Here is a 16,307-nt window from a genome sequence, read left to right on the forward strand (position 1 = left end):
AAGCAGAAGCAGTCGACCGCATACTACCACAATGAATGGTCGCTTTATCGCTAGTGCTGCCACGACCGGCGAAACGCGTAATCAAAAAAATCGACGTCAAACATGTCAGAAGACACATAATGGCGGAGGTTGTGTTGTTTTTTATAACTAGTAAGCCCCGGTAATGATTTTTAATCAATTTACGCTATGAAATTTGAAGAATGCGCGTTGAATAATAGCGTTATCTCATGTTAACTAATTGACAATTTAGTGTCGAGGTATTTAATATACTATAATGAAATTAAGTTTGGTGGTGTCGCGTTGGTTTTATTGAATTAGTGGTGGTGTGGGTTGTTTGGACGGTACGGCGGTGCCATGGGGGCGCAGCAGGCGAAGGAGCGCGGGACCGCGAGCGGGGCTTCGATGCGGTCCGCAAGGAGCAAGCCCCGCGTGCCCAAAGACCCCCGCGTACTGGGCTCCAACATTTTCACTGAACACAGCGGTGAGTCAGAGCCCCCATGCATCCCTTAAAAAAAAAAAAAAAAAAAAAAAAGTAATCCTGCGTATATTTCCATTCGTGTGAAATAATAATCACTTTTCATTTTAATGATCAGTAGTTGAATACCTAATTGAAAAATTACGAATTATTTCTTATTTTTTACCTACATTATTTAAAATTAAGAATGACTTAGTTTACGTTTTGCGTGTATACATCCTTTATTTGATATTATTTTATCAACAAGATGAACTTTGGAGGAGATTCAATATTTCAATACTTAGATACAAAATGTGTTCATTGTGTATAAAATATTATTCAAACAAGATTTTTTTTCTGTTGGTTTGTTTATTTTAAAGTGAAATGTAAGAATGATACATTTAATTGTTTTTAAGCACTGTTCTATTACTGATGAATCTTTTATCTCAATCTATTATTATAGTAAGGTACATAAAAAGTCTATTATTTTTAGTCCTACAGTTTTATGAAAGTATCTTTTTCAGGTTTTTAGATAAACCCAGAAGCGGTAATGTTTTGTGTGCTCTGCCTACCACATTTGGGAATAAAGGCGTGATGTTTGTGTGTGTTTATGTTTAGATAAAAAAAGTTATGTTGCTAAACAAAAGTCTTGTGTGACTATATTTGTGATTTCTGGGGATAATGTTAATTATTTTAATAACAAATAATTTTGAATTAATAGGCAGTAATCCCAGTTCCAAACTTAACCTTTTGAGTAATGATTGAAAGGAATTGATGACAACCAAGTAAATTTATCAAAATAAATGTAGAATCAAAATATACCAATCAGATTTTTTATGTGGTTCCTGCAATGCTTATGTAAATAAAAACATATCCAGTTGCATATACCTATGTAGGATGAAATTTGATATAAACAAGATTAGAAAGCATATTTTTTTATTAAATTATTCATAATGTAAGTAAAGCAACCAACAATTGACTTTGTTCAAATTGAACATCAACAATAACAATTTAAGTTGGAATCATTGGTAGATTAACAGAATTGGTAGAAAAACAAAAAATAGTAACATTTTTCCTGTTATCTGTCATTAGGAGAGAGATTGTGGTCAAGCTTGAATATTTTTCTTCAATTTTACTTTCTTGTCTTAGTGATACGTCAGCATATGATCGGGATAGTGCAAATCTACTTACCTGCCATACATAAACGCATACCTGAGTGGAACGTTTATACTGCTGATGTCCAAATGGCATATCATACTTCTACCAAAGAAATCATAGTGAAATTGATTATGAAAAGGTCTTCCTGGTAACCAATTCGGTTACCTTGACTATACCCACCAAATAGAGCACAAGATACCAAGAAGTTGGATTCTTTTTTCATGGTTAACCCAAAGTTATTTAGTTCTATTAATGGAACTGAGCGTACTTTGTCCCCTTAATAGTAAATATAATAGTAATAGGCAGCTGTATACCTTTACTTGTCATGTCAACGTTTGCCATGAAATATATAGAACCATGCTGTTATCAGGATTTTTTTAAATATCATCTTATAGAATGCAGTGAGGTTAGGTTAGGTTAGTTTGAAGAAAATACTATTTCGGAAATAAATTATTTTACGGTAAATTATAATGGAAAACAATACATTATGGTATAGAGAACCAAGTTCGAGTCTGACTTGCATACCGAGAGTTCTGTACAAATTTGAAGATGCTTATGAATATCCAGTGTTAGCAGAGCCCCTCTCATAAGCAAAATGTATACAGTCTGGGGTCATTTTGGATAGTTACTGACATAAATATAAAAAACCGTCCAAGTGCGAGTCGGAATCGCGCACGCGCATAATCCGTACCATTATTTAGGTATACAACATTAGACATTGACCTAATAATATTGTTGCAATGGAAAGGAGCATGTTGGGAATCAGACTTAGTGATAAAATCAGAAATACAGACATAAGAAGAAAAACTAAAGTCATAGATATAATAGCTCGCATAAACCATTTGAAGTGGGGTTGGTCGGGACATATGCTGCGCAGCGGAAGGGACAAATGGAGCAAACAAGTAACCTTATGGTACCCAAGAGAGGACTGTAGAAGAAGGGGGCGCCCAAAAACAAGATGGAGAGACGACATCCGCCTAACACTGGGACCTTACTGGACTAGGGTAGCAGAAGACAGAGCTCAGTGGAGAGAGGCACGCTGAATTCAGAGACATAATATAGAATAGAACACTTAAACACATACTGCTGAAGTTGTAGAGAATTCAGAATAGAAGGGCTTTATTATTATTATTAATATTGTTGTCTTGTGTTGTGAATAAATGTATTTTCTTTCTTTCTTTTTTCTTTTACATAAGCAAAAAAAGCACATTTTTTGTACGGGAGCCCCCCTTAAATATTTATTTTATTTTAATTTAATTTTTATTTTTAAAGTTAATATGTATACTAGTAAATATTCTATCAATATTTCAACCATCTACCTGTTGCCGTTATTAATATAGAGCAAAAAAATAAACGCCCTTAAATATTTATTTTATTCTTGTTATAGCTGCAACACAAATACATAATTTGTGAAAATGTCAACTGTCTAGCTATCACGGTTCATGAGATACCGCCTGGTGACAGACGTGCGGAACGACGGACATCAGTCTTAGGGTCCCGTTTTTACCCTTTGGGTACAGAACCCTAAAAGCTTCAAGCTTCTATGATAACAGTGCACTATACTATAGGTTGTTTGGTTACAGCAATTTGTGTTCAAATACCTTATTTAATGACTGTTTTTTAAGAATGCAATAACGTAGAAATTACTTTTTATCCGCTATGAGTAGTAGACCTAAGTATTTCATATTAGTTTTAGCTTGATAACTCGATGCATTCATGAGAAAATAGGTCTTGACAATTGGACTGACTGCTAGATAGACAGATAAACGGACAAACGGGAAACAAAGTAATTCTATAAGGGTTGTTTTCTCCTTCTGAGAATGGAACTGTAAAAAGGTGAGAGGTTTTCGCAGAACTGAGGGACAGAAAGAAATAGCAACAACTGAAAGAGGCTTAGGTTCAGGATGGACAAACTTCATATGTATGTATACATACAGTCAAAGAAACTGAATCAATATACCAGGGTGGAACCTTCGTTCTACTAAGTCATGTTGACATTGTATAGATTTGTGAAAGACATAATAGCGAAAGTGATTATGAAAAGGTTCCACCTTGGTACGCAATTCAGTTTCCTCGACTGTAAATATAAATGATTCACCCACTTCTTGTTAATCGATTGGGCTGAAATTTGGCAGACATAAATGTGAAAGTGTGTTCTTATGTTTGTCCGTCTTTCCCGTCGAAACGGAGCGACGGTTTGACGTGATTTTTGGCATAAAGATAGTTTATGGGCCAGAGAGTGAGAAAAGGAACAGCGCGCGATAACCTAATTCCACGCGGACGAAGTCGCGGGCAAAAGCTAGTAATTATACATTATTTTAATAACAACCCTAATTAAATGTAAAATGTAAGTTGTATTTACACATCCATGTTTGTCTAAAGAGGTCGCAATCATTTCTAGGTCTTGATTTAGCATAGCAGTTGCAATATAATAAATTATTATAACTCCTAACTAATGGGTGTATTACACTGCTGTAAAAAATGGAAGGGGCAATAACATGGAAGTAAATAAAATTAAAAATTAGATTAGAAATTAGAAACATTCTGTAAGCTTATTTTTATCTATGGCATAATGATAATGTAATCTCTAATCTATCATATCTATTTATAAATAATAATGAAATAAATAAATAATGAAAAAATATACCTCTTTAATTTTTTTTAGCATAAAACTGTAATGTTTTGAAAGCTGAAATTTGGCTTGTCGCAAAGATTTAGAGTCATACCATCCATAAAAAGAACAAGCTCAAACTCGGTAAAGGCAGTATCACTTAGTCCATACTGGCATGGCCTTTCAGCTCATTCGGAAAACAGGAAGGGGTTGAAAAATGATTCGCAAATTTCCAGCTTCTATGACAAGTAGTAGTTCAGAAGCTTGTAAAAATGTGAGTCCGATTCGAACTTGGCTTTATGTACAGTTTATGTAATGGGTTTTATGTACAAAGTTATTATAAGGGATCGGAAAAATTAGCTGTTGTTTGCAATATTGTGGACATGACTTGAGAAGTAATTGTAATTTCTAAGAATAAACCTCCATCAAGCAGTCGACAGTTGGGTAATTACATTGGAATTCCTGGACATAACAATTACAAAAATGTTAGTAAAATTATTAAAATAGCAGTTGTTGTCCTCAGAAAAATAAAAAATATAATATTTATTTTGTTTTATAAATCTACATTGCTTTATTATTGGTCTAATCTGCTGTAAATTGCACCACCTGCTAAAATCTTTTCCTTATTTCTTATTATTGTAAGTAAAGGTTGCCTGGAAAAAACGCTCTGAAGCAATAAGGCCGCCTCTTGCTTAAGTGCCTTGGATAAATTGCATGTTCCTGTGTTTTCAGTACTGTTATGGTATTCAATTCAGTAAACGGTCATTGTATTGTATACAGCTTTGTGTTTTTTATTTACAAGGAAGCAAATTAAAGTTCAGGTAAGTAATTAATTAATAATTAATTATTTTTGGAGTCATGTCCACATTATTGATAACGACGCTAATTCGTCCGATCCCTGGTTACTTATTATTAACACTGCCGCAAAGCGAATTTGACAGTTGCCAGCGAATGCCATTTGCTAAGTGCTAGCTAATTCTCAGTTACATTAGCTTGAGCCAGCTAATTAGGTTATTCGGTGAATATTGGATATAGGAAAGCCGTGGTGGCCTAGTGGTTTGACCTATCGCCTCTCAAACAGAAGGTCGTGGGTTCAAACCCCGGCTCGCACCTCTGAGTTTTTCCAAATTCATGTGCGGAATTACATTTGAAATTTACCACGAGCTTTGCGGTGAAGGAAAACATCGTGAGGAAACCTGCACTAACCTGCGAAGCAATTCAATGGTGCGTGTGAAGTTCCCAATCCGCACTGGGCCCGCGTGGGAACTATGGCCCAAGCCCTCTTGTTCTGAGAGGAGGCCTGTGCCCAGCAGTGGGACGTATATAGGCTGGGATGGGTGAATATTGGAAATGGGAACTGGAACAACTTTCTGTTACACGGCTGAGTTTGTCTCGGACAGGACTATTATGGTTTGTTCCACACAGATAACCAACTTAATTCGGCCATTATCATTCACCTGTGCGCCAGTCTAATTACCGTGCCGCTTTTGTTTAACACCCGACGCAAAAAAGGAGTGTTATAAGTTTGATGCCACAATGTCTGGGCTACTCTGTCTGCTTCTCTTTCTGTCTGTGGCATCGTAGCTCTGAAACGGATGGACAGACTCCACAGTTTTTTATATTATGTAACTGGTTATGTTTTCGTCATTTTTTGTTGAATTGACAGAAGTAAAAATCATCATAGCCGTAGGACGTCCACTGTTGGACATAGGTCTCCCCCATAGACCTCCAGTCGGTTCAGCTGCATTCACCGTGAACACGCGGCTTTAACCAGGTCATCAGTCCATTTTGGTGGAGTCCCGTCCCGCGCTGCGCTTGCCGATCCGCGGTCTCCACTCGAGAACCTTACGGCCCCAACGGCCTTCTGTTCTCCGTGCTATATGGCCCGCCCATTGCCACTTCAACGAGCTAATTCGCTTGGCTATGTCGGTGACCCTTGTTCTTCTACGTATCTCCTCATTTCTGTTTCTATCCCGTAGAGAAACCCCAAGCATAGCCCTCTCCATAGCTCGCTGAGCAACTCTGAGCCTATTTCTAAGGCCTGTAGTGAAGCACCACGTCTCGTATCCATATGTCATACCTGGCAACACACATTGGTTATAAAGACTGTGGTCTTAAGACAAGTACAAATACGTGTCCAATTTTTCTAACAATCTAAGTGACAGAGTAATTAGAATGTTTAGGAGACATTATAACGATTTCTATTTCGCTTTTGTTGTTTTACGAGTTCCCTCCTTACGTACAACGGATAGATATTTTCCGAGAGCAAAAAACACTATTAAATCTTAGTAAATTTTATCAAAAATAAGATTGTTATATCCACGGATTTCTCGTGATCTCATTTCATTAATTTGATGTTTGAATGCTATAATAATTAGTATTCTGTAATTTGAGATTGACTGATGATAATTTTGTTTGTCGTGGTCACTAGATTTTTTTGGTATGAAAGCTACATTTTCTTATCTTGAAGACTTAAAAAAGGAGGTCATTTGGTAATATTTTACTACATTTTGCTCCTCTCCCACACAGCAAACTTGATTTTTTTGCCGTTTCTTTGCTAATGTCTAATGTTGCATAGATAATGGTACGGAACCCTTCGTGCGCGAGTCCGACTCGCTCTTGGCTTGGTCACTTGGTTTTTTGATACAACTGACACGGTTGGCGGTTGGCAGTTGAATATAGCGGCATTATTCGCGCGTTTCAACTACTTACATCATTTTTGTGGATACTTTCCTGTAAAAATGGCTGAAGATTCTGATACAGTGTTTTAGTTTTTTTTTTTACAATGAAACAAAATTAAGTCAAAGAATACAACAAAATAATAATTAAACTGAACACTGTCATTAAATTACCAAAATACTTATATACAGTCAAAAGGAATAATAAAACAAAAACTAACCTAAAAATCCCCTCCTGCATCGTGCCCGGTTCAAAAGTTCCCTTTATCCCGGGCTTGCCCCTCTGTACAGCAATGGACACCTGTTGAACCAGCCACGATCCAGACCGGGGATCGCGCCCCCTATACCTGAGACGACGACCCAAGTCCCTAAACAAATCAAGGGCCTCCGAACCCCAGGGCCCCGCTGTCTCCACCTAGGGCTGCCATCTCTAAAATTTGGCTACCAGGACAAGACGCGTAAAAACCCCGGATTTTGGAGTCCAAAACCCGGACATGTCAACAGGTTTAGGTTTTTATTAAACTTGGTCAGTAGGTATAATAAAATATAGGCCAATCAAATAAGATCCTTATAAAACGATTTAAAGCTTGCTGGAAAATAATTCTTTGAAAAATTGTAATTGCATTGGTCTAAAAATTATAAATATTTTTAAATCCGGACTACAAATGAAACCCCGCCCGGACGCTCCCCGGACGCCCTCTAAACTAGGACAAATCCGGGGAAACCCGGACGGATGGCAGCCCCATCTCCACCGCAACCGGCACAAAATCGTACACCGGATCCAAGGCAGAATACTTCGCATGTTTCACCCTCGTAGCATTTTCGGCCGCAGAACCAGCCGACCGCGAATTTTATCCCAAATGAGACGCAGCGTAAGGACCTATGAAAGTATTAAGGTGCGTTTTTAGGGTTCCGGAGCCAAAACGGCAAAAACGCCATGTCTCACTGTCCGTCCGTCCGTCCGCGGCTCTGCTCAGGGACTATCAATGCTAAAAAGCTGTAATTTTGCACGGATATAAATGTAAACTATGCCGAAAAACTACCTCCCATAGACGTAATGTGGGGGTGTTTTTTTTTCTCATCGAACCCTATAGTGTGGGGTACCGTTGGATAGGTCTTTTAAAACCATTAGGGGTTTGCACAGTCAATTTTTCGATTCATTGATTTTCTTGCGAAATATTCAACTTTACAGCGCAAATTTTCATTAAAATCGAGCGTCCCTCCCCCCCTCTAAAATCTAAACCGGTGGGTGGAAAAATTTGAAAAAATTCAGGGTGGTAGTAAGTATATCAAACTTTCAAGGAAAACTATAACGGCTAAGTTTGCTTGCGAATTATTAGTAGTTTTACTCTTAAATAGCAGCCTAAGGTATAAAATATATTGGAAAATGAGATCGTTTTCGGTTACAAAATACGTCACGATCGTGTACGCGTTAAAATCTCAATTTGTGTGGAAACACGAACATCGCAAACGTTCCGCTAGATGCGCTCTTCGTGTTTCCATATAAATTGAGATTTTTAACGCGAACGCGATCGAGACGTATTTCGTAACCGAAAAATTACACTAAGGGCACAGGGCTACTACGAAATTCGAAAATCGAAGTTCGTGTCGTTCGGTCCCTCTGACACTTATACTATTTAATACGAGAGCGAGGGGGACGGACGGTACGATACGAACTTCAGAGTAGGCCCCTGTTACGCATTAACTTTGTAGTCTATGCCTGCGGGAGCGCTAGATGCTCAAGAGCCCAGCGCCTGCTGTGTCGTCACGCACCGAGGCGTCATCTATTTACACACAATGCGTCTGCGCTATTGTTCGACCGCTGGGCGAACGCATACAATAACTCGTCATATTTATATGTCCTGGGATGTTAAAGGCTTGTCGCGACTTATTGCACGAACGAAGCAGAACGAGTTGTATGTTGCTTTGGAAAAATTGGTCGTTATTGCAAACAACTCATAATTGGTGATATTCTTAATTAGACACTTTCAACTGCTCATGTTCCTGACACGTGTACCATCAGCCAAATAGGGTGGTCTGCCACCCTAAACTGGACAATCGTTTGCATGTCATAAAACAATAATCCCAATAGACGTGTCTGTCAATTTGAAAGTTTTCGGCGGTTTAATTTTTTTGTTAAAAAGTTTTCTATTTCTATTTTTACTCAATGACATTTTTAGGTACGTCTTTGTTAAGGTGCGACCAAACCGCTGCTTAAAAAACGGTGACGGCACGGAATCGCAGTGACGCGCCGTATGCGCACCGTTTTTATCGCATGCTCTCCACACCGCTGCTTAAAATACGGAATCGCAGTGACGTGCCGTAAACGTCAGTGCCCTTAGTGTAAGTTTTCGGTTAGAAAATACGTCTCGATCGCGTTCGCGTTAAAATCTCAATTTGTATGGAAACACGAACATCGCAAACGTTCCGCTAGAGGCGCTGTTCGTGTTTGCATACAAATTGAGATTTTAACGCGAACGCGATCGAGACGTATTTTGTAACCTAAACTTACACTAAGGGCACAGGACTTTACCGAACAAAAGTCTTGTCGTTTACGGCCCGTCACTGCGATTCCGCACCGTAACCGTAAACGTCAGGACTTTACCGTGCCCTTAGAGTAAGTTTTCGGTTACAAAATACGTCTCGATCGCGTTCGCGTAAAATCTCAATTTGTATGGAAACACGAACATCGCAAACGTTCCGCTAGAGGCGCATTTTGTAACCGAAAACTTACACTTGGGGTACTGAACAAAAATCGCGACGTTTACGGTACACGTCATCGTCACTACGATTAATTTCGCATCGTTTGCGTATTTTAAGCAGCGGTGTGGAAAGCATGCAAAAACGGTGCGCATACGATGCGTCGCTGCGATTCCGTACCGTCACCGTTTTTTAAGCAGCGGTTGGTCGCACCTTTACTCGTAGTTCTGTGGCCAGTATATTTCGCGCTTCAGTCTCGCACCCTGTGTTTGCTAAACATATATGTTATAGGCGATCAAGACATTTACATAATACGACCATTGTCTAAGCGTTCGCTAATTTGGACTATGTTAGTGTCTATAGCTAAGGATATAGATTACATGATAATTACGATGTAACAGATACGACACTCGTGTGGTAGCCGCTGTTTCTGCCTGCAGCTGACTCCCGCACGGTGGTAGTAGCAGTCATTGAGTACATTTTAGAGTGACAACTGTCAAATACGACGTATGTGACAGTCATTTGGTGGTCATGAAGTGCGTCAAAGTCCGGGAGTGGGGATTCGTGACGTCACTGCTTAGTAAAAAGTGTACGTAAGTAGGTGTAACGTCTTACTCACACTACCTAAACTTTTAACCCCCGACGCAAAAAGAGTTATGTTTAATTAACAATAGAAAAAAACACGTGTCCCTAATTTTAGAAAAATGCCTTGACAAAGTCCGTACGTGACTCTTGGTAGAACCCTGTCGCAGGGAGTCTCTGCTGCCTTTATCAAGATTTTTTAATTAAAAATGCTAAATGCAACGAGAATTTACCTAGTGTCACATCGCAAAGCATATTATAGTATATTTTTAGGCATCTACTCTATGGGTTATGGGTTGAATATGTTGACCAGGGCATTCTTGCTTTGTGATTGGCTAAAATAAATAAATAATAAATAAATATCATTGGGCAATTGACATCAATTGACTTAGTCCCAAACTAAGCAAAGCTTGTTCTATGTATCTACTATAGGCAACGGATAAACGTACTTATATAAGAACATACTTAAATACAACTAAAAATCTAAGACCCGAGAACAAACATTCGTATTATTCGTAAAAATATCCGGCCCGACTGAGGATCGAACCCTGGACTGCGTGAAATTTGTATTCCTCTTAGTTCTATGTGCACCAAACGCAGTAGCGATGCGAGACGAGACAATAGCTCCCGTTGGGGACCGTGGGACCGCATACCACAGCCCGAGCCCGGCCTCCTTCATAGTTCTTTGTACAGGGAGCTAGTGTTGCCGATCGATATTCCAATTATTGCTCAAACTATCGATAGTTTGAGCAAAAGCGATAATTATCGATACAATCTACATATAGTATCTTAAGATTGATTTTTTTTGTAATCTTTTTGTATTTTTTATTTCAATTCCAAATTTTTTGTTACTTTTACGGTCATCCCGTAAAACCTATATCGAAAATACAAACTGAAACATAGATGCACAGAAAAACCAGAAAGATAAGATCAGCGCTGGGAATCGAACCCAGGTCCTCGGCATTCCGTGCCGTGTGCTATACCGCTACACCACCGCTGGATACAATCTATCGTGTCTGTATCGTTTCTGGTTTTTCTGTGCATCTATATTTCAGTTTGTATTTTCGATGTATCTATATCTCTTTTCAGGCAATACTATCGATACTTATCGATAGTATGGATATGATTGCAAAACTATCGATACTATCGATGTTTTGAACATGGAACTACCGTGAGACTCACTCATATTAAATTTATTGACCCGGATAATTCACAGGCTAATCCGTAGCCCTTCCTCTTAGGAGCAACGGGACTCGGCGGCTGCTGCAACACGGGCACCCAAGTGCAAGCGCTAATGAAACATGTCGGGCTAAACTCGATTTAAGACGTGAGTTGTCCGGGTCAATATATATGGTACTATCGACAGTTTTGAATAGTCGATTGTTACCGTCAATACGGGGAGGTGGGCAGAACAGAAGTTGCAGCAACAGACTCTTCTAAGTACTAAGAGTAAGTTGGTTAGGTTTGGTAGATCGTATATTGCAAATTCGTTAAAAAATATCACTGGATAACTGAACTTACCTTTACATTTTGTAATCTTGCTTATAATAACCGATATTATTGAGATATAGGTTATAATTATTGATTGTTCTAACCTATCGATAGTATCGATAGTTTCGCATTATTAGACAGCAATAATATCGATATCGATAGTATTGCACGAAAAGAGATTTATAAGTAAGTAAAATAATCTTTAATGCCAAAAAAGCTAGCTCAATACAACTCACAAAAAAAACTTACAATAAAATTTGGAATAAAAAGTAAAAACGAATAAGTAAAATTTACTGCTAGGTTAGGCAATGGGTCCCAATCTTAGCGTATGCTAGGCATGCCCAGCGCTGGTTTTCAGATTGGTCCCTATAGAAGAGGGACGGTCGCTTCCCGAAATTATGTACGCTGTGTAAATATAAATTTAAACCTAAATACCCATTAAGTACCTCAACAAACGCAATAACCATATAAAAAAAATGCGGTGGTCGATACTATCAATACTATCGATAGGCCTATCGATAATGTGGCCTTTTTCCGGCAACACTACAGGGAGGCAAGGTTCCGGTTACGAGCCGTCTATAATGGACATAGGACTTCGCACCAGTCAGTCAGTGATACGTCCAGCGTGAACCTGGTATTCGGTCACCGTATTTGCATCATTCCGGATTTTATAGCTTTTTTATATTTTGTTATAGGGAAATGTGTAACTGTTTAGACGACCATGCAAGTTTAGGTACAGTAACCAGCATTAATATCTGCCACAGCGGAGCGTGCAGAAATATCTGACACGCCCTTCCGGCCCTAGAAATAGAGTCGTATCAGATATTTATGCACGCTTGTTGTGTCAGATATTGGTGCCGGTGACTGTACCATTTTTTAACATTTTACATCAGAATAATAAAGGCTTATTGTCACACTTTAATTCCGGTTGTTTTAAAACTTTTACGAGTTGGTTAGATTATTCTAGAAATAAAACTCAATTTACAGAAAAGAAAAAACCGGCCAAGAGCGTGTCGGACACGCCCAAAATAGGGTTCCGTAGCCATTACGAAAAAATTAAGTAATAGTTTTCTAAGGATTTCGTATTTTATACGGAATCTTCCAAGTTTAGGTATATTTTATACCTTAGGCTGCTACTTACTCTTAAACTACTAATAATTCTCAAGCAAACTTAGTCGTTATAGTTTTCCTTGAAAGTTTGATATACCTACTTACTACCAGCCTGATTTTTTTCAAATTTTTCCACCCACCGGTTTAGATTTTGAGGAGGGGGAGGGGGACGCTCGATTTTAATGAAATTTTTTTTTTTTTTTTTTTTTATACGACTGGATGGCAAACGAGCAAGTGGGTCTCCTGATGGTAAGAGATCACCACCGCCTATAAACATCTGCAACACCAGGGGTATTGCAGACGCGTAAATTGCACTTTAAAGTTGAATATTTCGCAAACACATCACTGAATCGAAAAATCGTCTTAGCGAAGCCCTAATGATTTTAAAAGACCTATCCAACAATAACCCACACTAAAGGTTGGATGAGAAAAAACATTTTTTTTTCATTTTTTATTGTACCATTTTGTCGGCATAGATTACTTATATTTCCGTGCAAAATTACAGCTTTATAGCATTGATAGTCTCTGAGCAAAGCCGCGGACGGACAGACAGACGGACAAACATGGCGAAACTATAAGGGTTCCGTTTTTGCCATTTTGGCTCCGGAACCCTAAAAAAGCTTGTACTATGGATACTAGTCAAAGTTGTTTAAATATACAGCCAGTACTTTTTAAATAGGTAGGCTTTGTTATTTTTATGGTGTCAAAACGTTGAGTATTAACGTTATTTAAGAAAAATTTTGTGTATCACGCATATTTTCATATTGCACTTTTCGAGACAGTCCTTCTGTCAGGAGTGGTCATCCTAAAATGCACCATCTGAAGCAGCGCCCTTCGCTTACGATTGCATTGCCCATATTTGCATGGCGCTCGAATGCTCGGCTGTTGCATAATGTCACTGCAATTGGCGCAGAGGGGGGCGCGCAGGAACTGCGATGCACTTGACTTGGACGAGCATTACCGCACTGATTTACATCTGGAGTTGCATAGGCTGGCATAATTGTATACAGCTCGGAGTCACAAGAAAATAAGGGTCATACTTTGAATATAGTTTAAGTGATAAAAGTTTTTCCATGTCAAAATCTTTATGCCATTGAGATAACATTGATTTTTACTTGGCCTGTTGTGGTGTGTGGCAGCTTCCGCGTAAGCGCAGCATTAGCTGAGTTTGCTCCTTTTGCCGCAGGACAGACTACTATCTTGTATTGTTTATGTTTATATTGTTGTCTTGCATTGTTTGTACTGTTGGCAATTAAATATTTTCTTTCTTTCTTTCTTTCTTTCTTTCTTTAAAAACTTTTTCTCACTACATCTATAACATCGGTAAATTGTATGTATGTAAATTCTTGTGCAAAAGAAAAGAAACAAAATAAAATTGACAAACTTTGAGATACTCGCGGAAAGGAGGACTTATCCCTTTAAGGAATCTACTAGTCAACCTGTCAAATTGATATCAAAATTAGATTACGTTGTTATCTGAACACATATAATGGGGGCTATCGTTTTTTGTCTTTCTAGATGGCGCCACTGTTGCATGAGGTTTTTAAGTGTGGCTTTCAAAGTCTGTTATTACGGACGTGAAAACAAAGTTTAGATTAAAATCATATTTAATACACCTTAAAACCGTACTATAAAAATATCGAGCAACCACAGTGTTGCGTAGTCCCGTTTTGTTCGAAAAAAAAAGGGAGGTCAAAAGTTTCCGAAAGACAAAACTGTCTCAAAACACAGACATTCATTACCCCGTAACGCATAATTGCCATAATTAATTTCAGGTAATGCAAAATATTCACAAAATTATTTTAATTATAAATAAACCCGCGTAGTTCACCCAAAAACTATGAGATTTGACATTTCGGAGACCTCACGCTACACTAGCGCCTCTAGTGGCGAATTCATACGCGATAGCCCTCATTGAATGTAAAGTATTTGTATTGCGTTGTATCAATAGAACCAGTTTTTGAAAGAAAGAGAGTTACTTGTGTGCCATTTCTTTTCATCCTTGTTATTTCTGTGGAATTTTGTAACTAATGTAATGTTAATGTCATGCGCATGATCTTAACGGCCATTGATTTACGGAGGCTCATTGGATCATTTTCATTGTATAATGCTTTTCATTGTTATGAGAATTCCTCGACTGGAATTATTTCATTAGACATAGTTTCTATGAATTGAGATTGTTATGAATGACACAGCTCGCTAGTTCGCAGCTTACGTAAAAATATGGGGGGTGAAATGGCCACCGGAAAATAAGTCTATAGGATCGCTAGACGGCGTTAATTTGACATTGAACCCCTGTTTCACCATTCATTGTTTAATTTGATGGATTAATTTGATGCCGTCTCGGTTTATTTTGTTTGATGAATGGAAGGAGATGGCATCACATTTATCCGTCAGTTGAAATTAATCAATTGGTACCATCAGCCAAATATGTGGTTTACCACCCTAAAGTGATAATCGTTTGCATGTCATAAAACAATAATGCCAATAGACGTGTCTGTCAACTTGAAAGTTCGACTTTAGCGACATACTCATTTGATAGGAACTTGTTTAAAAAATTGATAGACCACTTATTTGGCTGATGGTACCTATCACATTTGAGGGTCTATAATAAATGGTTTTCGAGGACCCATAGATGCATGAATAATCCTTAATTCTTAATAGTAGGGCTCTGCATACACTGGGTGTATTAAATCACTCGGTAAAAGCGAGAAATATCTTCAAGACACGATTCCCGTTTACTTTCCTACAGACCTATAAATGTGCACGGAACTCTCGGTGCGCGAGTCCGACTCGCACTTGCCTGGTTTTGTTTACACTATCCCACTCCCGCTAATATTATAAACGCGAAAGTATGGATGAATGTTTGTTACACTCTTTCACGCAAAAACTACTGAACGGATTTGCATGAAATATGGCATATAAGTAATATATATTCTGGATTAACATATAGGCTCTTTTTTTCTCGAAATAATGGTTCCTGTGGGATCAAAAAGATTCAAACGACATTAATTCTGCGCGAGCGAAGCCGCGGGGAAAAGCTAGTATTCCATAAATTGATGACTGGTTGACTCAGTGTGATATGCTTCAAATTCGTGGTTTGGCATTTGTCACTAATAAATAAAGTACACTATTTATTAAATACAAACATGTCACTTATTTAATACAATTATTCATAGACACGTCGGCAGCATTCGGAAGTAGTCGTGTGTTCCGAATTTTCACGATGGTAACGGATTATTCGCTGCACCCTGTAACTTCAAACAGACCTGCGACACTAACGCCATCTATACTCCGTTTTTTTAGCATTAGAAAGAAGGTAAGCGATCTTGAAAAATAAGTGACAGCAAATATTAACAATTAGTAAGGACATATGATCATTTACATGCTTTTGGTATATAGTTACTGTTTTTTAAAAACGTTTTTCAATAAAAAGACGCGTCAAGATTGTTTACCCTTTTTCTAATGCTAAAAAAACGAAGTATAGCGATATAAACCCTCAATTTTACGGAGCTGATACAAC

The 16,307-nt window shown here is 38.2% G+C and overlaps 1 protein-coding gene across 1 annotated transcript in view; it reads left to right on the plus strand.

Moving 5' to 3' along the window:
- The first annotated feature begins 31 nt into the window (after positions 1-31).
- The window catches only part of Abl (tyrosine-protein kinase Abl), a 99,952-nt gene continuing 83,676 nt past the window's right edge, over positions 32-16,307 (plus strand). Inside the window, exon 1 of the mRNA XM_074101350.1 lies at positions 32-481. Within this exon, the coding sequence (XP_073957451.1) occupies positions 355-481 (127 nt within the window). The 5' untranslated portion in view covers positions 32-354. The remainder of the gene's footprint in view (positions 482-16,307) is intronic.

This window comes from Choristoneura fumiferana, chromosome Z, assembly GCF_025370935.1.
Source record: "Choristoneura fumiferana chromosome Z, NRCan_CFum_1, whole genome shotgun sequence".
Lineage (NCBI taxonomy): Eukaryota > Metazoa > Arthropoda > Insecta > Lepidoptera > Tortricidae > Choristoneura > Choristoneura fumiferana.